This window comes from Microcaecilia unicolor, chromosome 6 (assembly GCF_901765095.1).
Source record: "Microcaecilia unicolor chromosome 6, aMicUni1.1, whole genome shotgun sequence".
Taxonomy (NCBI): Eukaryota; Metazoa; Chordata; class Amphibia; order Gymnophiona; family Siphonopidae; genus Microcaecilia; species Microcaecilia unicolor.
Genome location: NC_044036.1, coordinates 274,973,437 through 275,000,135, shown reverse-complemented (window position 1 = coordinate 275,000,135; position 26,699 = coordinate 274,973,437). Strand labels below are relative to the sequence as shown.

The 26,699-nt window shown below is 42.8% G+C and overlaps 1 protein-coding gene across 3 annotated transcripts in view; it reads right to left on the bottom strand.

Moving 5' to 3' along the window:
- The window catches only part of RALGPS1 (Ral GEF with PH domain and SH3 binding motif 1), a 777,507-nt gene that overhangs the window by 517,659 nt on the left and 233,149 nt on the right, over positions 1–26,699 (bottom strand). For all 3 annotated transcript variants that reach the window (XM_030207496.1, XM_030207498.1, XM_030207497.1), the window contains exon 6: positions 21,184–21,267. In XM_030207496.1, coding sequence (XP_030063356.1) covers positions 21,184–21,267 — 84 coding nt within the window. The remainder of the gene's footprint in view (positions 1–21,183; positions 21,268–26,699) is intronic.

Genomic DNA, 26,699 nt, shown 5'->3' with positions numbered 1-26,699 from the left:
GCCATCCGCTTTTTCTTAGTCGCGGTTTATTAGCACTAATATTAGCTCGGGACTTCGCTTATATTTCAGGTGAGTCACCAATTTCGCCGATGCGTTTTATCGCTGTTCTATCTCAGGCAGGGGGGGAGCTCAGCACGACGACAGCCACCCTCTAGCCGTGCATCACGTGACTCTTATAGTCAGTTATTGTAATTAGGGTAACAAGCAAGGAGTACTCTTACAGAGTTTTAAATACATTTCATTACCATCTAAGAAGGAAACACTAACTAAATCATACAATATACTACATAAACAAAAAGACACTTTTATATTAGGCTAATATCCTTAATACTGTAGCAAGTTTTAAATTATTGAAAAACTCAAAAACACTAAGATGGAGTCAGCAGTCCAGCAGCGAGAGGGGTGCTATCCAGTCTTTTGCATTGAGTGTCACATGTATGATTATCTCCCAGTTGGTGGGATGTCATATGTGAGTGCCTGATGCAAAGAGCTCCTAGCTCTCAGGGAACGTGTCCATTCTTTTGAGACCAGAGTAGCAGACTTGGTGGAGCTGAGGGAGACAGAGAGGTACATAGAGGAGACCTACAGGGATGTTGTAGAGAAGTCCCACCTCCAGTCTGATAGCCCTTGTGCTACCTTGGAGGAGGGAGGTCTCCTAGAAGGAGAGCATCACCCTGGTGAAGTAGGAAGTACTCCTGTAGCCAGGACCTGCTCACCAGGGGATGAACTATCCTCTTGCACTGAGGATATGTCTCCAAGTGCTGCCCGGGAGGGAAAGGTTAGGACAGCTGTTGTAGTTGGTGATTCGATCATTAGGCATATAGACAGCTGGGTGGCTGGTGGATGTGAGGATCACCTAGTGACTTGCCTGCCTGGTGCTAAGGTGGTGGACCTCACGCGTCACCTAGATAGGATTTTAGATAGTGCTGGGGAGGAGTCGGCTGTCTTGGTACATGTGGGTATCAATGACATAGGAAAATGTGGGAGAGAGGTTCTGGAAGCCAAATTTAGGCTCTTAGGTAGAAAGCTCAAATCCAAATCCTCTAGGGTAGCATTTTCTGAAATGCTACCTGTTCCATGCGCAGGGTCCAAAAGACAGGCAGAGCTCCGGAGTCTCAATGCGTGGATGAGACGATGGTGCAGGGAGGAGGGTTTTAGATTTGTTAGGAACTGGGCAACATTCTGGGGAAGGGGGAGCCTTAACCAGGGTGGGACCAGGCTGCTGGCATTGGCATTTAAAAAAGAGATAGAGCAGCTTTTAAACTAGAATTGGGGGAAGGACGACAGTCGCTCAAAAGCGCATGGTTTGGGATAAGGTATTTTTCAAAGATATCACCAAAACAGGGAAGCTAGGGTATCCTGATAGTGAGGTTGCAAAAGAGACCGTAGTAGATCAGGTGTCCCTAAATAAAAATAAAAATCAGACAAAAGATTGCAAATTAGTACTGTCAAGTACTAAGCATGATGTAAATAGGAGCAACAAACACAGTTTGAAATGTCTATATGCGAATGCCAGGAGCCTAAGAACTAAGATGGGAGAGTTAGAATATATTGCACTAAATGAAAAATTAGATATAATAGGCATCACTGAGACCTGGTGGAAGGAGGCTAACCAGTGGGACACTGTCATACCGGGGTACAAATTATATCGTAGTGATAGGGCGAATCGAATTGGTGGAGGGGTAGCATTGTATATTAACAAGAGCCTTGAATCAAATAGATTGAAAATTCTGCAGGAAACAAAACACTTCTTGGAATCACTGTGTATTGAAATTCCATGTGTAAAGGGGAAAAGGATAATGATAGGAGTGTACTACAGTCCGCCTGGCCAGGATGAATAGACAGATGCAGAAATGTTAAAGGAAATTAGGGATGCAAACTGGGCAACACAATAATAATGGGTGATTTCAATTACCCTGATACTGACTGGGTAAATGTAACATCGGGACACGCTAGGGAGGTAAAATTCCTTGATGAAATCAAGGACAACTTTATGGAGCAGCTGGTACAGGAAAAGACGAGAGAAGGAAAAATTCTAGACCTAGTCCTTAGTGGAGCGCATGATCTGGTGCGGAAGGCAAGGGTGCTGGGGCCGCTTGATAACAGTGATCATAATATGATCGGATTTGATATTAGCTTTGGAGTAAGTATACATAGGAAATCAAATAAGTTAGTGTTTAACTTTAAAAAAGGAGACTATGATAAAATGAGAAGAACGGTGAAAAGAAAATTAGAGGAGTGACTGTGAGGGTCAAAAATTTACATCAGGCATGGATGCTGTTCAAAAACACCATCCTGGAAGCCCAGGCCAAATATATTTTGCGTATTAAAAAAGGAGGACAGAAGACCAAAGACAGCCGGCCTGGTTAAATAGTGAGGTGAAGGAAGCTAATAGAGCTAAAAGAAAATCCTTCAGAAATTAATAAGAAACGGCATAAGGAATGTCAAGTCAAATGTAAAGCGCTGATCAGGAAAGCTAAGAGGGACTTTGAAAAAAAGATTGCATTGGAGGCAAAAACACATAGTAAAATTTTTTTTAGCTATATTAAAAGCAGAAAGCCAGCAAAAGAAATCAGTTGGACTGCTAGATGACCAAGGAGCAAAAGGGACGATCAGGGAAGACAAAGCCGTAGCGGAGAGATTAAATTAATTCTTTGCTTCGGTCTTCACCGAGGAAGATTTGGGTGGGATACCGGTGACAGAAATGGTATTCGAAGCTGACAAGTCGGAGAAACTTAATGAATTCTCTGTAAACCTGGAGGATGTAATGGGGCAGTTCTACAAACTGAACAGTAGCAAATCTCCTGGACTGGATGCTATTCATCCCAGAGTACTGAAAGAACTGAAAAATGAGCTTGCGAAGCTATTGTTAGAAATATGTAATTTATCCTTAAAATCGAGCATGGTACCGTAAGATTGGAGGGTGGCCAGTGTAACGCCAATTTTTAAAAAAGGTTCCAGAGGAGATCCGGGAAATTATAGACCGGTGAGTCTGACGTCGGTGCCGGGCAAAATGGTAGAGACTATTATTAAGAACAAAATTACAGAGCATATTCAAAAGCATGGATTAATGAGACAAAGTCAACATGGATTTAGTGAAGGGAAATCTTGCCTCACCAATCTACTACATTTCTTTGAAGGGGTGAACAAACACGTGGATAAAGGGGAGCTAGTTGATATTGTGCATTTGGATTTTCAGAAGGCGTTTGACAAAGTACCTCATGAAAGACTCCAGAGGAAATTGGAGAGTCATGGGATAGGAGGTAGTGTTCTATTGTGGATTAAAAACTGGTTAAAAGATAGAAAACAGAGAGTAGGGTTAAATGGTCAGTATTCTCAATGGAGAAGGGTAGTTAGTGGGGTTCCCCAGGGCTCTGTGCTGGGACAGCTGCTTTTTAACATATTTATAAATGTCCTAGAGATGGGAGTAACTAGTGAGGTAATTAAATTTGCTGATGACCCAAAGTTATTCAAAGTCGTTAAATTGCGGGAGGATTGTGAAAAATTACAAGAGGACCTTACGAGCAAAAAAGACCCCAGCGACATTTTCTCCTTCCTCCCCTAGTTTCATACCCTGGCTAAAAGGCTGAGACAGCCCATGGTCAAACAACCTCTGGCCGTAGAACACACTTACATGTCGGAGGCGAGCTGATCGGTCAATATATCTTGGCGTTGGTGAGGCACTGCTCGGTGACGGCGGCAGCTCTTCCTCTCACCCACCCACACAAACACACGCTCGCTCTATCACGCGCGCCTTTGTTCTCGAGGGTCTTTACAACCGTTAAGTCCCACAGCTCCGGCCTCGCCGGGTAGGCAGAGGGCCCCTATCCCGAAGGTAAGACAGATGGAATATTAACTTATCTACTAGTGCTGCTCCCACACCGCCGCGTTCGTCCTCTCGTCTTCGCGAGCGGCGAGACAACTCCTGCGCACGCGCTTTCACGACCACTACTCCCTACCACCACCACTACCACAACCCCTCACCGACCGACTGCTCACTCGCGCACACCTCGAGCACTGCGCCTGCGCGGCACCCACCATGCATCGCGCGCTGGTGACGCAGCAAAATTCTCTCTCAGAAGGTGCGGAGCTGAAGGGGTAGTAGCCGCAAAGCTTCATGTATTTTCTAGAATATACCCGGCTGCGGCTGTCTCAGGCACGCCCCTCCTCACTGTTCCCGGCCCTGCCCACTTCTCCAGTTTCACGGCGTGTGTCCTCCCCTTAGCCTCACTATCGCTATTATTCCTTCTCCAATCTCTTCTCCAGTTCGTTCAAGAAAGATTCGGCGCTAAATTCTCTTAGCTGCCGCCGTTTGTTACTAGGTGACGCTTTAGGAATAGTAGTTTTGTTTGCGATCGGTGGGGATAAAGTAAATGAGAGCAGGTAAAGGCAAATAGGAGTGTGCAGGCTGCCGTGAAGTGTACATGACCCGTGATGACCAGTGGTCTTTATCGTCATTTACGATATACGCTGAAGAGTGCGACACTAAAAGCTTGCTTGGACATTCTTATCCATTTTGGATAGATATGAACACGTAAGGAGAGTGTTAAATGCATTTTGACAGCAGCGAAGTAGTAATGGCACTATGGCAGAGTATCAGTGATGGTTTATTTATTTACTGCCTTTTTGAAGGAATTCACTCAAGGCGGTGAATAGTAAGAATAGATCAAACATGAATTACAGCAGTAAAGATATTCAAGTAACAATACAAAGTACAGCATGGTATACTACTTGCAATGACTACACAATACATAATAGAACATTATAATTGGTAGTGAAGGGTAAGGTAAAGTTGTAACATATAGATGAGTAAGAAAGTAGGAAGAATTAGAAAGTAATGTGACTGATTTGAAGAAAGTTGCACATGAGGTCAGAGAGATGGTTAAATATCATCTCAGCAAGGGTAGAGGTGGATAAACATGTCTGGCTGCAGTATGTGCAGCCAGAGAGAGTGAGTGTGTGTCACCTGCTTCCTGAAGTACAGATAGTCTTCTGTTAAGCACAGCCTTGCAGACAATGCATTCCAGAGTGTGGGGGCTACTCCCCAGAAGGTGTGAGCAAATTTAAATCTAAATAAGGCTCACTTGTGGCTAACACATCATGTAATGGCTTTTGGAGAGGGTGTACTTAATGAAAGTCCTTGGAGGACCTCAGTGTCTTAGTACTTGTTGAAAAATAAATGTTTTCAAATGTCTTTGAAAAGTAAGAAAAGAGTGATTTTAGTGTAAGCCATATATTGAGGCCATGTATACCCTGGAGGAAAGGAGGAACAGGGGTGATATGATACAGACGTTCAAATACTTGAAAGGTATTAATCCGCAAAAAAATCTTTTCCGGAGATGGGAAGGCGGTAGAACGAGAGGACATGAAATGAGATTGAAGGGGGGCAGACTCAAAAAAGATGTCAAGAAGTATTTTTTCACGGAGAGGGTGGTGGATGCTTGGAATGCCCTCCCGCGGGAGGCGGTGGAGATGAAAACGGTAACGGAATTCAAACATGCGTGGGATATGCATAAAGGAATCCTGTGCAGTAGAATGGATCCTCAGAAGCTTAGCCGAAATTGGGTGGCGGAGCAGGTGGGGGAAGAGAGGCTGGTGGTTGGGAGGCGAGGATAGTGGAGGGCAGACTTATACAGTCTGTGCTAGAGCCGATGAGGGGAGGCGGGACTGGTGGTTGGGAGGCGGGAAATACTGCTGGGCAGATTTGTACGGTCTGTGCCCTGAAAAGGCAGGTACAAATCAAGGTAAGGTATACACATATGAATTTATCTTGTTGGGCAGACTGAATGGACCATGCAGGTCTTTTTCTGCCGTCATCTACTATGTTACTATATTACTATGGCAGATGACATTTAAAGTGAGCAAGTGCAAAGTGATGCATGTGGGAAAGAGGAACCCGAATTATAGCTACGTCATGCAAGGTTCCACATTAAGAGTCATGGACCAAGAAAGGGATCTATGATATGATACGTATCGATGATACGTTGAAACCTTCTGTTCAGTGTGCTGCTGTGACTAAAAAAGCAAATAGAATGTTAGGTATTATTAGGAAAAGAATGGAAAACAAAAATGTGGATGTTATAATGCCTTTGTAGCGCTCCATGGTGCGACCACACCTCGAATATTGTGTTCAATTCTGGTCACCGCATCTCAAAGAAGATATAGTGGAATTAGAAAAGGTGCAGAGAAGGGCAACGAAAATGATAAAGGGGATGGGACGACTTCCCTATGAGGAAAGGCTAAAGCGGCTAGGGCTCTTCAGCTTGGAGAAAAGGAGGCTGAGGGGAGATATGATAGAGGTCTATAAAATAATGAGTGGAGTTGAACGGGTAGATGTTAAGCGTCTGTTCACGCTTTCCAAAAATACTAGAACTAGGGGGCATGCGATGAAGCCACAATGTAGTAAATTTAAAACGAATCAGAGAAAAAGTTTCTTCACTCAACATGTAATTAAAATGTGGAATTCGTTGCTAGAGAATGTGGTAAAGGCCGTTAGCGTAGCGGAGTTTAAAAAAGGTTTGGACAGCTTCCTAAAGGAAAAGTCTATAGACCGTTATTAAATGGACTTGGGGAAAATCCACTATTTCTGGGATAAGCAGTATAAAATGTTTTGTACATTTTTGTGATCTTGCCGGGTTTTTGTGACCTGGATTGGCCACTGTTGGAAACAGGATGCTGGGCTTGATGGACCTTTGGTCTTTCCCAGTATGGCAATACTTATGTACTTATGTTAGAGTTCATGACTTCCTATCCTAATAGCTTGATCAATTCATTCAAATGGAAGCCAGTATCATGGACTGACCACTTCCAACTGGATTTCACCATTGAAATATGTATGTCAAGCTTAACCAGGCCCAAGTCCTCCAAACTCATCTCCACTAGACAAAATAATGAACAAGGTCCCTTTCTGCTCTGAGCTATGAGATTCCCTTACTACCTCATCTCCTACATATAGGTCAACGAAATCCCACTGGGATGCCAAGGTGAAAGCCATACTATAAAACAGCCATCTTAGCTTCAGGAAGAGGCTACAAACCCTTCTCTTCCCAAAGACTGCTTCATAACAATTCATTGACTTCTACCTCCTAGTATCATCTATTATCCTGTCCTATAATGATGTTGGTCTCATGCATTACATCAATGGTCTTTAATTGTTCTCATACCTCACACTAACATTATCGGCTTTTGTCTCAACTAGAATGTAAACCACACTGAAACCTGAAAAAGGCATATTAGCGGTATACAAGAATTGATTTGATTTGATTTACTTGGGTGCATAGGAAAAGGAATGGCAGCAGAAAATGCTTATAACTTATAATTGCTCTTGCTGAAATTTATTTTAAAGGCACTTTTTTTTATTACCAGAACTGTTTTGTACCTGCATTCCATTGTAATGCTGCCTGTGATTTCTAGATAATCAATCTGGTTCCATTGTTTCTGGTGACTCAGTCTGCGTGCCATTAAGGGTGTGTCTATAGAGCCTTGCTCAGGATTTACCAAGAGAACACCTTTACTTGGTCTTGTGCCTGCCAGACAGCTAGCAGAGAATTTAACTGTCTGGTTTGATTCAGCTTGTAATCTACTTTTACCTATGTTTTCTTCTCTTAATATCTCCTATCCACTGAATTTATCTCCATCGATCCTTCTCTTAATATCTCTTATCTGCTGAATTTATCTCCATCTATCCTTAAAAGAAAAAAAATATTTTTATTTGCAGTGATGCTGGCCTCTAAGCTACTATATCTGTCTTCATCCTGACTTTATAGTCCCACTCTACCTACCCCTAGGTTAACTCTCCCTATATAGGTATATACACAGACAAATTATCTTAAATAAACCTTACATTGGTCAATCTTCCTCATTCGTATCCCTTAACACTGTTCACCTTTCCACAAATCTAAACCACATCAACATGTCCTTCATACAATTCAATACATGTTGGGCTTCAGTCCTAAGGCAAACAATCTGGAATCTTAAGAGCTTGCCCCATCTGTCTCCAAATATCTGCTATAGATTTAAAACATACTGATTTTGGTAGGGGGTTTATGTAGCAATACGTATGTGGAAGACTTGCTGACCTAAACATGTAAACCCTAGAGGAAAGGAGAAACAGGGGTGATATGATACAGATGTTCAAATATTTGAAAGGTATTAATTCGCAAACAAACCTTTTCCATAGATGGGAACATGGTAGAACTAGAGGGCATGAATTGAAGTTGAAAGGAGACAGACTATTTTCGGTGCTCTTACTACTGTGTCTTTGGCTGGTCATTTGGATTTAGTTCACTTCCATTCCTGTGTACTTTGCTTTTTTGTGGAACATTTGGACCCCCTTTTTTGTGCTCAAGGATAAATCAAGAACAGGTATACATACCATAAATAATGAGTTTATCTTGTTGGGCAGACTGGATGGACCGTACAGGTCTTTATCTGCTGACATCTACTATGTTACTATGTAAAAAAGGAGGCAATAGTGCTTCTGTATAAGTTTCTGGTCACACCTCATTTGTTGGGCTGTGCACAATTCTGGAGACCAAACCTCCAACAAGATTTAAGCATTTTTGCTGTCCTAACTTTATCCAGTTAGCTGTCTGGTTAGCAGTCTGACTATCCAGATCCTCTGACTCCACACAAACTCCATTCATGGACTGCCCAGATAGTGCCAAGGCAGTCAAAGGAAATATTCAGTGTCACTATCTGGTAAGTGCCACTGAATATGCCTCTCTCTTGATCTTTGCCATTTTCGTTTGAGTTGTTGACCCCTATGTATTATGTACATGGTATTTATCACTAAAGGTTAGTCAGCACATACTTTATCTATCAAGAAAATATACATTAGCAGGGATTTGGATTGTCTAAATATATGGGGACCAATATTCAGACCACGGGAGATAGCTGGGACGCCTCCTACGGTTGGTGCTGAGCCTGGATGCGATGTGTTTCTTATAGCCCGCCAACTCCCAATCATTGGCTCAAAGCAGGTTAAAAAAAATAACAAAATGAAAAAACAAATTAACTATAATATTTTAGAAAAAGGTAAATCTTCAGCTTTTTGTGGAAATTCAGATAAGAGAAACTGGTAGAGAACTCCTAAATTTGACAGCCTGATATAATGAAAATTCTAGTAATTTTATTCATTCATTCATTTATAATGACATTTGTATTCCAGATTATCCCAAACACAGTTCAGGTTCAAGGTGTTTTACAATCCAGACACTTTAGTACATACACATTGTAGTTATAAATCTTCTGATAAAGGGAAAAGTTTAAGTAAATATTCTATATACAGCCATATAAACTTTACAAAAATTAGTTTATGAATTATTTTACAAGGTTGTACTGTGCAACACTCATGCTGAAACCCTTTCTGTTTTGCGGTAAAACTGAGCTAAACCCGTGTTAAACACATGGAGTTTTCTGCATTGGCCCATCCAGGCTACAAGCACCTTGCAAGATCTCAGAACAGTAAAATACACAACAGTTACATGTAAGCCACTTTGAACCCAAACTTGTTTTTGGAAATAGTGGGATAAAAAAACAAACAAATAAATAACAGATTTTATGCTGCATATCCTGGAAATAAGCAGTGGATTTTCCCAAGTCTATCTTAATAAATGCTTATGGACTTTTCTTCTGACTTCAGGTAGAGAAGGGAAATAAAGAATTTCATTTTCCTGATACAGAGCAAAATGGAGATGATAGAAACATAAATAATCTCACCATATAATCAGAACAAGAACCATCAAATAGCCATAACCCTAGCAGCGCTTTAGAAATGTCAACTAGTAGTAATAGTAGCCTATAGATCAAACAAGCTAGCTTAAAATGAATTCTACTACTACTACTAATCATTTCTATAATGCTACTATATGCATGCAGCACTGTACACATTATATGCAGGTACTTTGTCCCTAGCGGACTCACAATCTGGGGCAATGGAGGGTTATGTGACTTGCCCAAGGTCACAAGGAGCTGCACTGGGAATCAAACCCAGTTCCCCAGAATCAAAGTCCACTGCACTAACCACTAGGCTACTCTTCCACACAATTCTGGCTGATAAAGGAAGCCAATGAAGCTGTATAAGGCAAACAGTAGCATGATTGTAATTTTCCCCCAAAATTAATTTAGCAGTAGCATTCAGCAAGAGTTGTAATCTGACAAGAGTAGTAGCTGAAGCAAAACAGCATAGACTATTACAGTAGTCTAAATGAGACAATATCAAAAACTGAACCAAAACTGAAAAATGTTTTACTGAAAAGACAGACAGAATGCATGTGACCAGCACTGAATATCCGAGTGTTTTTTGGCCGGTTTAAATTTAACAGGACAAGCCGATTTTCAGCACTGGCCTGTTCACTGGCCAAAGATATTCCAGCTATTTTGCCAGCCAATTTGGTTGCCAAACGTAAGACAGTGATGAACTGAATATCGGCGGATAGCCGGTTATATAGCACAATATAACCAGCTATCTGCCAAGCACTATCCAGCACTATTCAGCAGGTGATAGCCGGCTATCTCCCACTGAATATTGCCGGATAGATAGTTAAGTGCTATTTAACCAGCCAGGTGCCGTTCCTGGCTGGGTAAATGGTTTAAAAAACAATCAGGCAGATTGTCTTCCTAAATGGTTACTCTACATTGGAAAAATCTGGCACCTGCTTTTTGTTTGGGTAAAATTTCTATAGAAAATAACACATTGGAACATGCAACCAACAACTGGTATTTTCCAGTCTGCTAAAAAAAAATGACCATGGGACCACCTTCGCGTGCTTTGGAACCCCATATAAGTTTTTAACTGGATTGAGTGAGGATACTTATCAGGTAGACAATTTAGATAGACAGTCTGAATACTGTACACACAGTCTTTCTAACACATCTATCTGCAATCTTCTTTAAGGCTCCCCAGTTTTTACGCTATTCTCAATGGCTACCAGACTGGGCATGTGAAGTTTGTTTTATCATCCAATGCAAAATTGATGAAGGCTTCTAAGAAGTAGATGACTGCTTATATAGTGCTGGGAGAAACAGTTTTAATCATAACCACATTGTCTAACAGGGCTCATAATGCTGCACAAACAACAGAAAGAATTTCTCCCACCCATCTATCTCCATTAGCTATTCACTTTTGCTCCATAGTGTGAAAGAAAAATTTGTTTCCAAAGAACGAACCAGGATGCCATGCAGGTATTGAACAGCAAGTCTTGTATTATCATGAACTGCCATGTTGAAAAGCTGAATGGCTGTTAGCTAAAAAGCTTTCATCTAGGAAGGAAAGAAGAATTCACGTTGTGATATATTAAGTTAAGCTCTTTGTATTTAGGAGAACAAAGTGGAATGTACTCTCATTACAGGACAGAACATGTGGAATCAAAGCAGCGAGAAGGGACACAGCACACGGATGCACAAGCTTATTCTTCTTTCTGTGCAAGATGATTTTGTACCCAACAAAGGTCAAAGGGTATAGATAGGAAACTTCCAGGTGCAGATTTGGTGGAGTTCTTCCACAAAAGCTCATTTCCATTTTGTACTTATAAAAATACAGATCTGATACAGATGGAGATGCTGAGCTCACAGCAAAACTAATTTTAAGGATTTGCCTACCCTAGTTGTACATATTACAGATATGGAAACTCAACAGAGAAGATGATCAGAAGCCATGCACTGGGACAGCTGCAATAACAAAAGCATTGAAACATTGTCAGAAAGAGCTTGATAAAAGATTCACACGACTTTTACTCAGATTCACTGATCATATCACTAGCAGCTGCATTTGAAAATGCTAAAGCAAAATGATGAACATTTCTTCTTACCAAACTCATTCAAACATAGCCAGTCTCACAGACTGGAGGAAGCAGTCATATTTACCACTGCAACAGCAACACGTAGTGGCCGGATTTAGCACCTCTGACTGCAAAAGAAATCCTGGTACAGTACACAGCCCCTGGTCAAGGACCTTCTCTGCAAGGTCTGGACCAAAATAAGCTGATATAAAACAGAAAATATCCCAAGTGGGTCCAAGTGAAGGTTTAGAGTGATAATAGTGCTATATCCCAGGATTGATTGAAGTTGGAAGATTGAAGAAGTACAACAAAATTGCCGGGGTCATTTAGAAACTTCTTCCAAACTTTTGGAACAGATAAGCTTCAGTTCCTTTATTTTGGCTTGATTTGCTTTGGTCTGCCTTTTTTAGACAAATTATGAGCTTACGTGATATCAGGTACACTCTGATCTCCTAATGAGAGGAACATAGCCTAACACAACAGTATAAAGAATCATAAGTGATTTGATCTGCTCAACACAACCATTGGCACATTCATCACTGCTCTTTAACAATTTCTCCCAAAATGCAGCTAATTTCCAGTCAGGGATGGCCCAAGGCAATCTTCTGCCCAAGGCAGGGATGAGATACTGCCCCTGCCCAAACCCGTGCCCAGTCTGGCATCTCCCCCCTTCCCTCCTCAACGCATCTTTTGTTTCGATAATACGGTCATTGACGCCCAAATCTTGACATTTAGGTCATCCCTAGAGATGGTCGTCCTTAGACTTGGTCGTTTCTGATTTTCGGTGATAATAGAAACTAAGGACGCCCATCTCAGAAACGACCAAATGCAAGCCCTTTGGTTGTGGGAGGAACCAGCATTTGTAGTGCACGGGTCCCCCTCACATTCCAGGACACCAACCGGGCACCCTAGGGGGCACTGCAGTGGACTTCAGAAATTGTTCCCAGGTACATAGCTCCTTACCTTGTGTGCTGAGCCCCCCAAAACCCACTATCCACAACTGTACACCACTACCATAGCCCTTATGGGTGAAGGGGGCACCTAGATGTGGGTACAGTGGGTTTTGGAAGGCTCACATTTACCACCACAAGTGTAACAGGTAGGGGGGATGGGCCTGGGTCCGCCTGCCTGAAGTGCGCTGCACCCACTAAAACTGCTCCAGGGACCTGCATACTGCTGCGATGTACCTGAGTATGACATTTGAGGCTGGCATAGAGGCTGCCACAAAATATTTTTAAAGTTCTTTTTTGAGGGTGGGAGGGGGTTAGTGACCACTGGGGGAGTAAGGGGAGGTCATCCCCGATTCCCTCTGGTGGTCATCTGGTCAGTTCGGGCACCTTTTTGTGCCTTGGTCATAAGAAAAACTGGACCAGGTAAAGTCATCCAAATGCTCGTCGGAGACATCCTTTTTTTTCCATTATGGGTCGAGGACGCTGATGTGTTAGGCATGCCCAAGCCCGGCCTTCGCTGCACCTCTGACACGCCCCAATGAACTTTGGTTGTCCCTGCGACGGAAAGCAGTTGGGGACGCCCAAAATCGGGTTTCAATTATACCGATTTGGGCGACCCTGTGAGAAGGACGCCCATCTTCCGATTTCTGTTGAAAGATGGGCGTCCTTCTCTTTCGAAAATAAGCCTGATAGTATATTGAAAATATTTAAAAGTGCAGGACAGAGTATGGAAATAAGTGATAACAGTATCATAGTTCAGTTAATTGAGTGAGAGAAAACAAAGACAGAATTACCTCAAAATTGTTAAGTCCATTCACAACTGTAATGAGCCATGGATCCATTATCCCTATGCAGGCCTAGGATGATGGTGGTAACTTTCTGATGAGTTACAATTCAGCAGTTTCACCTTGGAGTATCCCATTCGAAGTTCCTTTGTAGGAATATGACAATCTTAACTTCAAGTTAGAGGGTGTCCTGGAAGGCTAAATATTCTCCTACTGGTTTTTGAAATGTTGCCATTTTCAAGGTCAGATTTGTGTCCTTTTTTCTTAGGGATTGACCTGTTTGTTCTAAGTAGATAGTACAAGGATATTGCTGGAAGATGACGACATACATTACACTGGAGGAAGAGCATGTAAATGAGTCCCAGATGCTAGTATCGATATTATTAGGTCCTGTGATAGTGTTACATGGGTGAATTTGGGGACACAGTTGGTATCTGGATTTCCAACAGGGTCTAGTCCCATTGTTGTATAGTTTGCAGTGAATATCTGTTTGAGGTTATGGGGCTGTCCATATGCCAGGACAGGAGTGCTACCCAAGGACCGTGGGAGGGTAGTTTCATCCAGGATGGGTTGTACATCCTTGATACGCCTTAGGGGTTTCAGCTGGGAGCTATAGGTTACAACTAGGTGTTCTGTTATTTTTGTTTTTGGGATGATATTGTAGCAGATTGTTCCTGGTTATTTGTTTGGCTATCCTGATCTAGTTTGCTCTAGTTTCTCAACATGAGAGTCCTTCTTAGAAAGGTCACAACAAATGAGGCTGTACTGTACAGCCTGGCTGTAGACAATGGACCTAGTGGACAGTCATGGCTGGAAGCAAGTAGATGTGTATGGCAGTTAATGGGTTTCCAGTATAAATGTGGTTCTTATTTGTCTCTCATGCAATTACACAGTGGTATTCAGAAAGTGAACCTGCTGTGTGAACATAAGAACATAAGAATAGCCATACTGGATCAGACCAATGGTCCTTCTAGTCCAGTATCCTGCTTTCAACAGCAGCCAATTCAGGAAACAAGTACCTGGCAGAAACCCAAATAGTAGCAACATTCCTTGCTACCAATCCCAGGGCAAGTAGTGGTGGGATGGAGTTTGTTAAATCCCTGATGGAACTTCTTCAGGGCTTCAAGTCTGTGGGTCCAGATGATGATGATGTCATCAGTGTAACTCAGGTATATTAAAGGTTTCTGGGTGTAAAAGTTGAGGAAGCATTTTTAAAGTCAGCCAATGTGGAGCCATTGTGGAGCCATAAGGGTATCTATGACTCTGCCATTGACTTGCCCTCTTCAAATGTAAAATAGATGTATGTGGGGATAAAGCGGCAGAGTTTGGAGGCCAGAGCTACAGAAGTCCATCTTCATGGGGGACATTGATTTATCAAATTCAGACAGCAATTTTAAGACAGCCATAAAACTGGAAACTATACAGGCACTTCCAATGGATATAAGTTAATAAAATATTTATGTCTAATTACCCCTTTTGCTCCTCTCTGAAAACTAGCAAGTGCACAGCAGTGGCGTAGCCAGACTGCCAATTTTGGGTGGGCCTGAACCCAAAGTGGGTGGGCACAAAATTTTCTCTCTACCCCCCCCCCCCCCCAGCAAAATTTAGTCACACTCAGATGCATTTGTCACACAGGGTAAAGTGCTGCTTTTCAGTGCATCCGATTTCAGACAATTTATTTAGTAGCCTAATCCTTTTCAGTGAGCTTTCAAAGGCCAAATCCTCCTGCCTCAGGTCAGTATAATGCTGTTACGGTATCCTCTCCTGACCTAAGGAAGGAAGTATTGGTCTCTGAAACTTTATTAACACCATATTACTTTATCCTAAATTAAAAATAAAATTATTTTCTTTACCTTTGTTGTATGGCCATTTACTTTTTCTCATTGTGTTGCTCCCAGTCTCTAGATTCTGCTTTCCTTCGTTTTCGCTTAACTCTTCTGCCAGGGTTTCCTGGCCATTTGTCATTTTTCTCTCCTTTTTCTTTGCTTTCTTCAATATTTTTCTGCCTCTCTCTGTGCCCAGATTTAATTCATTCTTACTATCCATTCTTTAATTTCCTTCATCTACTTATGGCTTTTCATCTTTTTCTCACCCTTGTTCTCCCCATGCCCCTTCCTCTTATTCTCCAATCTTTCACTACTCCCCCTTTCCATGCAGCAGCTCTCCTCTTTCTCGCCCCATCCTTCCAGTGTCTCCCCTCTCTCTCCCCATCCTTCCAATAGTCTCCCCTCTTTTTCTGCATCCTTCCATCCAGTGTCACCTCTTTCTCCCTACCCTTCCATCCAGCGTCTTCCCTCTTTCTCTCCCCATCCTTCTACCCATCTACCCTCTCTCTTGATCCTTCCATCTAATGTCTCTCTCCCTCCTTCTAACCAGTGTCTATCTCTCTACCCTTTTCTGTTCAGTGTCCCTTCTCTCTCCACATCCTTCCAGTCTCTCCCCTTTTTCTCTGCATACTTTCATCCATCTCCCCTCTTTCTCTGCCATCCTTCCATCTGTTTTCCCTCTTTCTCTGCCATCCTTCCATCTGTTTTCCCTCTTTCTCTGCCATCCTTCCATCTGTTTTCCCTCTTTCTCTCCCCATCCTCCGTTTTCCCTCTTTCTCTGCCATCCTCCCATCTGTTTTCCCTCTTTCGCTCCCCATCCTTCCATTTTCCCTCTTTCTCTGCCATCCTCCCATCTGTTTTCCCTCTTTCTCACCCCATCCTCCATTTTCCCTCTTTCTCTGCCATCCTCCCATCTGTTTTCCCTCTTTCTCTCCCCATCCTTCAATTTTCCCTCTTTCTCTGCCATCCTCCCATCTGTTTTCCCTCTTTCTCCCCCCATCCTTCCATTTTCCCTCTTTCTCCCCATCCTGCCATCTGTTTTCCCTCTTTCTCTCCCCATCCTTCCATTTTCCCTCTTTCTCCCCATCCTGCCATCCATTTTCCCTCTCCCGATTCAGGCCCACCAGCCCCAGCTCCCATTGCCGGCCACTGCTGCTTTTCCTGATGAGCAGCAGGGCCGGCGCTACAAAAAGAAGCGCTCAGCTGACTGAGCTGAGCGCCAACGCTAACGTGACGAGAAAAAATGTTTTTTTTTTAAAACGCGGCACCGCAGGCAGCCTCGAAGCATTGGCTGCTGGCTGTGCAGGCTCCTCCCGTCTCTTATGTCACTGCCCCTGCTTCGCTCCAGGGGCAGTGACGTAAGAGACGGGAGGAGCCTACAGAGCCAGCAGCCAATGCTTCGAGGCTGCCTGCGGTGCCGCGTTTTTTAAAAACATTTTTTCTCATCGTTAGCGACGCGTTGGCGCTCAGCTCAGTCAGCTGAGCGCTTTTTCTTTTTGTAGCGCCAGCCCTGCTGCTCATCAGGAAAAGCAGCAGTGGCCGGCAATGGGAGCTGGGGCTGGCGCCGGCGAGGGCCTGAAGGAAAAGTGGGTGGCCGGGCCAGAGCTGAAATTGGGTGGGCCTGGGCCCACCCAGGCCCACCCGTAGCTACGCCCCTGGTGCACAGCACATGTATTAAGAGCATGCAGATATTCTGCACCTGCTGTTGGAGTGTGTGGTGAATGAAGGGCAAAGTAGTTCATTAACAGTTAAAAATCGAAATGTGCATGACTCAAACACAGCCACAGAAATGCCTTATTTTCCCTTGCTTAATGGAACCTGCCTGGACTTTCTACCACATTTAGAAAAGGCAATTTTTAGTCAGGCCATTTTTTTTTACCAGTAATGCTTTTGAAGATCGCTTGTCCCATTGACTTGCACAATATCATCCTATATAATAATTCTCACCTCCAACGTTCGAATGTGCCTGGGACTGTGCCTCCCTCGGAGGTGGTCTGCTAGGCAGGCACGCACTGACATCAGTGACGTCAGTGACAGCTGATACCAAAGCAAGGGGAGGAGTAGGGAAACATGCTCCGCGTGTTTCCCTACTCCTCCCCCTGTGTTACAGACCACTGGACGCAGAGGAACTTGATCCGAAGATCATTGAAGAAGCAGCGCCGCGAAGGCCAGCACAGGACTTCAGCTGACGGGGGTTGGGGTCCCCCGTCAGCACAAGTACTGGACGGCAGCAGGAGATGGTTTTTGCCGAGAAGGGGGGTCGACTGGGTCGCGGAAGGGGGGGTGAAAACGGAGGGACAGTCTGGAACAGCGAGGGAGGGTGGGGGATGGCCTTGCTAGCGCCCGTTTCCTTCCCTTTTGAAGCGGGCATTTTTTACTAGTTATATAATAATTATGTTGCCAGAGATTCTGCACAAGTAATTTTGAACTGGGAGTTGACTAGCACAATTCAAGCTCATTATCAGGGTCTAATAGATAATATACTGCTCATCCCTAAGATCAACCAGGTTGCCTGAAAGCTCCAATCAAAGAATATGGGGCCAATTATAACACAAACTAACCATCCAAAAGATGACATTATTTCAAAGTCTCACCACAAAAATATACTAAAAAGAACATTAAGATGCTCATTTTCAAAGCACTTAGACTTAAAAAGTTATACAGTAACCTATGGAACTTTGTAAGTCTTAAGTGCTTTGAAAATGAGCCTCTAACCATTGTTCTATCCAAATAACTTAAGGAGATAGACTGTAACAAAATAATTTCTGGAAAATTACTTAGGTTCCATGAGAAGATTTATGATACCAGCATAAAAGCATGATAAATTCACTAAAATACTGCAAAAAGGAAGCTCAGAATACTAAAGCGACAGCTGGAACCACAGGTCTTTAAAAAGTATTAATCTCTGAATACTAAAGAATCTGTCTTTGTTCCCAAGAGATTTTTTTTTAAACAGTACTTTAAACATTAAACACAAGGTTCTGCATTTGTCTTCATGAATGGCTATTACCTGGAGTTTTAAAGACACCTTGACATTCCAAAACAGAATCAAAACAGTTCATGCCGCTACTAATTACATTTGAAAAAGCCAAGTCATTCTGAATTACATATTTTAGTCTTGAGAGATATAAAATCCACACTACTTCTTCTTCATATAGCTTCCTACATCGTTGTTTTTTTTTTTACTCAAGATTCCCAGAGAATTTCCTGATCAGGTCTAAATCTCTCTTAGGTAGCACAGTAAAGGGGAAAAAAAAAAACCTATGTACCTTCACTACACCATTTAACACCTGACAGAACAGGTCTAATTGCATAATCTAGCTGATTGCTACCTCATTCCATCCAGTCAGTATGACTTTCATTCACAGCAATAGCTGTGGTGCCTTCAACCTAAGGGCAAACCATGTGGAGATCTAGAGGTTGATCCATTTGTCTACAAATCTCTGCTATGCAAGGGGAAACTCACCAAACAAGGAACTGATAAATTTAACCCCCTCTATCACAGAAAAAAATCAAATCTATAAATAAACAGGCTACAGCACCCTCTGGTAGACTGCAGCCTGTCACACAGAAGCATCCGCCCTACCAAGAGATTCCCCTACAAAATTCATGTTCAGCATTAGAACATGATACTCAAGATATTAAAAGTGAAGTGAAGGCAGAGTTCATGACAGTAACTCAAAGGAAATCACATTCCAAAAACATAGAAAAAACATCTCAAAACAGAAAGGTTGTTTTGCTAGATGACTCTATTATCGGAGACATTCAACTGGGAACAGAATCCATGAGTCCTTATAAAGTGATATGCCTTCCAGGCTATTCAGGTACAAGGAATACAAACCAAACACTCAGAGTGATCAGAGAAGAGAAGAAAGATTAGGACTGATGTTGTGATCCACTTGGGAACAGATAACCTGGCCAGGAATAGCATTCCTCTAGTACAGAGAGATTTCTAGAAGCTGGGGAAGGGGGATAAGGTCATTGGTAAGGACTGTAGCTTTTTCTGACATACTGCTTGCCTATGAAAAGGGTGAGGAAAGACTATGCAATACAGAGAATATCAATAGGTGGCTCAAGACCTAGAGCCACAAAGAGGGTTTCAGACACATAGGGAGATGGGGGGGGGGGGGGGGGGAATACATGAAAAACAAAAGGCTATTTTGAAATGATGGGCTACATCATTCTGTGGCAGGAACAAGGATTCTTAGGGACAGATGCTCAAAACTCCGGCGTTGTACTGAACAGCGCCAGAGAAACAGTACCAGAACAGCATTGCAGAACAACTCCCTAATGCTCAATGTTAATGAGATATAAATATAGCCGTGCTGTTGGTGTTGAGCATTAAGAAGTTGCTTGGAAGTTAAGGGGGAGGATAGTGATTGGCACATGCACTCAAAAGCAAGGCAAAAGAGGTGGCATTCATGAAATACAAAAGAATACAAGAGGAGGAACACAAAAGAGATTACCAGATAAAACAAAGAGAAGAGATAAACACAGCTGTCAAAGGCTCAGGCAAAAGAACAAATGGCTAAAAACATAAAGAATGGTGACAAGACTTTTTCAGGTAAGTTAATGAATGGAGGAAGGTTAGAAATGGAACTGTACGACTGACAGATGCTGTCAACCACTATGTGTAGAGTGATGAGGAAAAAGCGAATGTGCTTAACAAATACTTCTGTTCTGTATTCATGGAAGAAAATTCTGGCACAGGACCTTGGTCAGCTGATAAAAGTACATATGAGAATTAACTAGATATCGCACCATTCATGAAAAGTGTTTATGAACAACTTGAAAAACTAAAAGTAGATAAAGCCATGGGATCCATCCCAGAAACTTGAGGGAGCTGAGAGAGGTTCTGGCAGGTCCTCTTAGAAATTTAGGACCCGATATTCAGCTGGTAGTGCTTAGCGTTTTGTTGACTGCTGCTAGTGTTATGCTCAGATATTCAAGGTCAGGCCATGTCTAGTCTTTGGCATTGAATTTCTGGGTTTGTGAAGCCTGCTAAAGTATAGCTGTTTAAGGGGCCCTTTTACCAAGCTGAGATAAAAGGGGCCCTGCTGTAGCATTGGCACGTGGATTTGCCACACGCCAAGGCCTCTTTTACTGCAGTGGACAAGATGTCAAAAAAATGAAATGGCTGTGTGGTAAACACTTGCCATGCAGCCACGTCCGGTGAAGCCCTTCCTGCCACCTATTTAGGCAACGGTAAGGGCTCCCACACTAACCTGGCGGTAACCAAGCAACATGTGGTGTTGTCCAATTACTGCTGGGTAATCTCCCGGCAATTGCCCTCCCCAAGGATGGTAATCAGAATAAATTGCACGAAATTAGTAAGTCTTGAATGCAAAAATTATAGGGACAGGCTTATGAACCTCAACATGTATACGCTGGGAGAGAGGAGACAGAAACGTTTAAATATCTCAAGGGCATTTATGTACAGGAAGAGAGCCTTTTTCAAATGAAGGAGAGCTCTGGAATGAGGGGGCATACGACAAAGATAAGAGGGAATAGGCTTAGGAGTAACCTAAGGAAGTATTATTTCACAGAAAGGGTGGTGGAGGCGTGGAATGGCCTCCTGGTGGAGTCGAGGACTGTTCCAGAATTTAAAAAGGCATGGGATAAGCATGTGGGATCGCTTAGGAACAGGAAAAATTAAGAGTTACAGAGGATGGGCAGACTGGATGGGTCATATGGCCTTTATCTGCCGTCATGTTTCTATGACATATACATGCAGGGAGATTCAGTGCCTGCAGGATACTTTTGTTGAATTCATCTATTAGTATACAGAATATTGCCATGAAAGTAAAGCGAGCAATTTTCTATATGCATGCATAGGTCTTACCTGATTAAACCTCCTTGTAAAGGCAACAACATTAGGGGCAAGGCTGTGTTTTTCCTTTTTGTTCCATCCACAACTAGCCAGCTCCTGAAAGAGAACAGCAAAAGGCTACATCACCAGTTTTAATTCATGCACATTGTAATTAATAACTACAATGGGGCCAGCCTAATGGCTAAAGCAGAAGGTTGAGAACCAGGGAAAAATCATGGTTAAGATCTCACAAATAATGCTCCTTGTGATCTTGGGCAAGTCACTTAACCCTCCACTGCCTCAGATAAACCCTTTAAGAGTATTTTACTGTAGAAATAGATTCTTTGAACATTGCCCGCTTGATGTGCAGGCAGAAGTATGCATGTTCCCCAATTTCTGTTTATGTAATGTGGAGGGGCATAATCCAACTGGAACGACCATCTCTAAGGACATCCCGGTGAAGGGGCGGGGAAACCCGTATTATTGAAACAAGATGGGCGTCCATCTTTCGTTTTGATAATACGGTCGGGGACGCCCAAATCTCACATTTAGGCCGACCTTAGAGATGGTCATCCCCCGGTTTTCGGCGATAGTGGAAACCGAGGACGCCCATCTCAAAAACGACCAAATCCAAGTCATTTGGTCATGGGAGGAGCCAGCATTTGTAGTGCACTGGTCCCCCTGACATGCCAGGATACCAACTGGGCACCCTAAAGGGGCACTGCAGTGGACTAACTGATGCACTAACTGAATGGAAAAAGGCATGCAGTGGTCACCACCTCCCAGCCCGAAAAAAACAATTTTAAAAACTTTTTTCTTTCTTTCTTTTTTTTTTTTTTTTAAGAATATGGGTGAAGGATGTCCTTTGCTATGCCTCCACAACAGCAGTTGAGGATGTTCTTTGCTATTTATTTATTTAGATTTTGCTCACACCTTTTCCAGTAGTAGCTCAAGGTGAGTTACATTTAGGTACACTGGATATTTCTATGCCTCCGTCCCTGCAACGGCAGTTGAGGATGTCCTTTGATATGCCTCTGTCCCTGCGACGACAGTTGAAGACGTCCTTTGCTATGGCAGTTGAGGACGTCCAAAATGTGGATGTTTGTGAGAAGGACATCCATGCCTGGATGTTTCTGTGAGAAGGAGGTCCATGCCTGCTATGCCTCTGAAACCCCCTTTATTTATTTGGATTTTGGATCACAAGTAGCAACAGTGGGATTTGAACTGGCCACCTCTGGATTGCAAGACCAGTGCTCTAACCACTAGGCCACTCCTCCACTCCCTTGAAATTTGGCTATCCCTGTGGGGGGGGGGGGGGGGGGGGGCATTTGAGGACGTCCAAAATGTTTGAAAGAAGGACATCCATGCCCTCGTTATGCCTCCGCTGACACACACATACCTCCCCCCCTCAGGGACCTGCATACTGCCCCCTCCCCACACGAATGGGCAAATTTCAAGGAAGTGGAATGGAGGAGTGTCCTAGTGGTTAGAGCACTGGTCTTGCAATCCAGAGGTGGCCGGTTCAAATCCCACTGCTGCTACTTGTGATCCAAAATCCAAGTAAATAAAGGGGGTGTCAGAGGCATAGCAGGCATGGACATCCTTCTCTCAGAAACATCCAGGCATAGACGTCCTTCTCACATACGTCCACGTTTTGGACGTCTTCAACTGCTGTCGCACATACAGAGGCATATAGAAGGATGTCCTCAACTGCCGTTGCAGGGACGGAGGCATATAAATATACAGTGTACTTGAATGTAACTCACCTTGAGCTACTACTAAAAAAGGTGTGAGCAAAATCTAAATAAATAAATAGCAAAGGACGTCCTCAACTGCCATCGCAGGGACGGAGGCATAGTGAAGGAGGTCCTTCACCTATACTCTAAAAAAAAAAGACAAAAGTTTTTAAAGTTGGTTTCTTTCAGGGTGGGAGGTGGTTAGTGACCACTGGGGGAGTCAGAGGAGGTCATCCCCAATTCTCTCCGATGGTCATCTGGTCATAAAAAAAAAGGACCAAGTAAAGTTGGCCAAGTGTTCGTAAGGGACGCCCTTCTTTTTTCCATTATCACTTGAGGACGCCCCTCTGTTAGGCAAGCTCCAGTCCCGCCTTCGCTACGCCTCCGAAACGCCCCTGGGAACTTTGGTCATCCTTGCGACGGGAAGCAGTTGGGGATGTCCAAAATCGACTTTCAATTATGCCGATTTGGGCAACCCTGAGAGAAGAACACCCATCTCCCGATTTGTGACGGAAGATGGACGTCCTTCCCTTTCGAAAATAAGCTACATAGTAACATAGTAGTTGATGGCAGAAAAAAGATCTGTACGGTCCATTTAGTTTGCTCAACAAGATAAACTCATATGTGCTACTTTATATCTATACCTGACCTTTATTTGTACCTACCATTTTCAGGGCACAGACCATAGAAGTCTGCCCAGCACTAGCTCCGCCTCCCAACCACTAGCCCTGCCTCCTAACCACCGGTGCTGCAACCCAATCTCTGCTAAGCTTCTGAGGATCCATTTCTTCTGAACAGGATACCTTTATGTTTATCCCAAGCATTTTTGAATACCATTACCATTTTCATCTCCACCACCTCCCTCAGTAGGGCATTCCAAGTATCCACTACCCTCTCCTTGAAAAAATACTTTGTGACATTTTTCTTGAGTCTGCCCCCCTTCAACCTTATTTCATGTCCTCTAGTTCTACCGCCTTCCCGTCTCCGGAAAAGGTTAGTTTGCGGATTAATACCTTTCAAATATTTGAATGTCTGTATTATATCACCCCTGTTTCTCCTTTCCTCCAGGGTATACATGTTCAGGTCAGCAAGTCCCTCCTCATTCGTCTTGTAACACAAATCCCATACCATTTTTGTAGCTTTTCTTTGCACCACTTCAATTCTTTTTACATCCTTTGCAAGATACAGCCTCCAAAACTGAACACAATACTCCAGGTGGGGCCTCACCAATGAAGGGTGGTCCTCAGGCACCCTTCTGTTCAGCAGAAGGGTGCCTGAGGACGGGAATTGGACAGGGACTGAAACAATATGCACGTTTTTGCTCAGATTTAGCAAAGGCTTTCTTGGGGGTGAGTTTATGGTATGTCTTTTGACAAACGGGAAGGCTGGAAAGAACCGCTCGGACCCCTGACAGTCCCCTGAAAAGGAGGACATGTCTGGGGAAATCCAGATGTATGGTAACCCTACCCCTGAGTGATCATTCCTAGCTTTCTTGGTGAACAAAGTTTAGATATGTGATCTCATGGAGGGTAATTTTATTAACAGGTCACTTAGGTTGGAAGTCTAAGTAGGTGACCAGTTTGAGGCTATGTTATGAAAACACACAGGTGCCAACTTGTCTAATAGGCTCACATAATTGGCATAACTGCAGCTACAATGCACCCACTACATTTACACATGAACAGGTACTTCATGATTCTGCCCAAACACGTCTACATGTCTAAAAAGTTAGAGACTAGACTTCTAGCAAATTCAGCTGAGGGGTTGAGGACTGGATCGCAATTGATATTACCACCCCAAATGCACAATTACAGAAACGAGCAGTCATATCTTTAAGAAACTATATATCCACCCATAGTCTTCTTATCAAACAGAATACCAAAACCTTTAGTTAGATGAGCTATGAGACGTGCAGATTTAATCTACTGAAAGATTTATGCAGCTATTACTTAATGCTCCAGTACAAAAATCCTTCTTCACCGTAAATCATTGTAGGAAAAACAAACTGTATTACACCTACGTGTGATATGACTCAACACTTCATTGATGAGTATAACAGAACTATCACTGCACTATCACAGTTAGGCTGCTTCACAGATCAATATGTTCACTTCAAGTTTTATGGCTTCCAAAAGGCTCAGGTTCAAAAGGTTCCCATGTACTTCTAAGACGTCTTACTAATCTCTTGAAAGATCTGTCAGTGGTAGTTCTCACAGTATGAATGCCTGTATAAGTGGTATACCAGCCAAAGATCAAGACAATTCAGCTACTAACCATGAATGCTGAAGTCATCAAACCACAATGTGGGAAAAATAAATATATGGAAAAATGTAGGCTAAAATATATTAAAACTTAGACAAGAACTTGGGCTCCGTTTGAACTGTTTTTAGCATTAGGTTTTTGTGCTGATTAACTTCACAGGGCCAGAATGGAATTAAATCAACCTATATCAACAATATTTGGAAAAAATTACATAGTTCTTTTGAAGCCTTCTCACTATGTACTGCAAGAGCTCTCAACTGTGGTTCTCAAGACCCCGAAGCAGGTCTGATTTCTATGATATCCATAATAAATATTCATGAGGCATGTCTTGATATGTTTGGTCTAGCAACCAGGTTTGTTGCATATGCTTTTCCCCCAAACCAGACTTGTTTGGGAGCCATGAAGAAAATGGATGAGAATCACTCATGTGGTCCTAAGATGGGGTATAGATTACAAATGCCAGTAATGGTTTTTCAAGATTTTGGCAGTGAATATTCGAGGCCATAATATATTTGGAAAATTACATTATATTTTCTTATTTTCTCAGAGCTTTCCTCCGCCAAGCTTCATAGCATGACCTCAGGTCCTTGAAAATTTCTTTTTAAATGTAACAACATTTCTTCAGTCTGTATAAAGATTTATACAGTTATCTTACATGAGCCCAGCATAGTGATAGTCTCCTTTGCTATCTAGTTATCTCATAGTGGCACAATAATCCCAAGAGATACAAATAACAGTTTTTTGCCCCTAGTTTTCGACTATGCTTTCTGACAATGCCAACCAATCTGTGTGTGGCTACTATTCTCTTCTACCATTGGTTACTACTACAGCTTCTAAAGTAGCTGTGTAAAGAGCCAGCCCATGGACCTGCTATGGAATGTAAGAAATGACAGTGACACCTAAAGACTTTGGTAAAGTAATATATCTACCATCAATGATTGCTGGAGAAAAGTATCTTCCCCAGGGACCAGGAAAGGAGACTTGTTTTGGAGGGAACTTTCCAGGGGTATAAAACCCTGAGCAGAATTCATATCATTGCCTCCCTGGCCAAATGACCTGCATGTGAGGGGAGAGCCATCCAGCTCAAAAGTTCTACCCACCTAAGCCCAATCAAGTATAGATGGAAATACCTGGCTACCCTGGTGAGGACAATCTGCAATAAGTCTAAGAGCGACTGTAGTGACAGTAAGGACCTAATTCTATACATGACACCTAAAAAATCAGCAATAAAGGAAAACATGCTTAGGCATATTTTGTAAACCACACCTAAATTTAGGTGCGATTTATAGAATACACCTAAATCCACCCACATGACTAGAATTTAGGCACAGCCATTTACACCAATGAAAACCTGGTGTAAATGCCCACTCCTAACTTTAGGCACAGAGCAGATTATTCTATGACACTGTGCGTAAATGTTTGGAATGTCCATGATCCACCCATGCTCCTCCGATAGCCACTCCCTCTTTTGGGATCTGCACAGTAGAATTTATAGCATACACTTAGTGAGTAGTGCATGTAAATTAAAATTATTGCCATTTAGTGTTGATA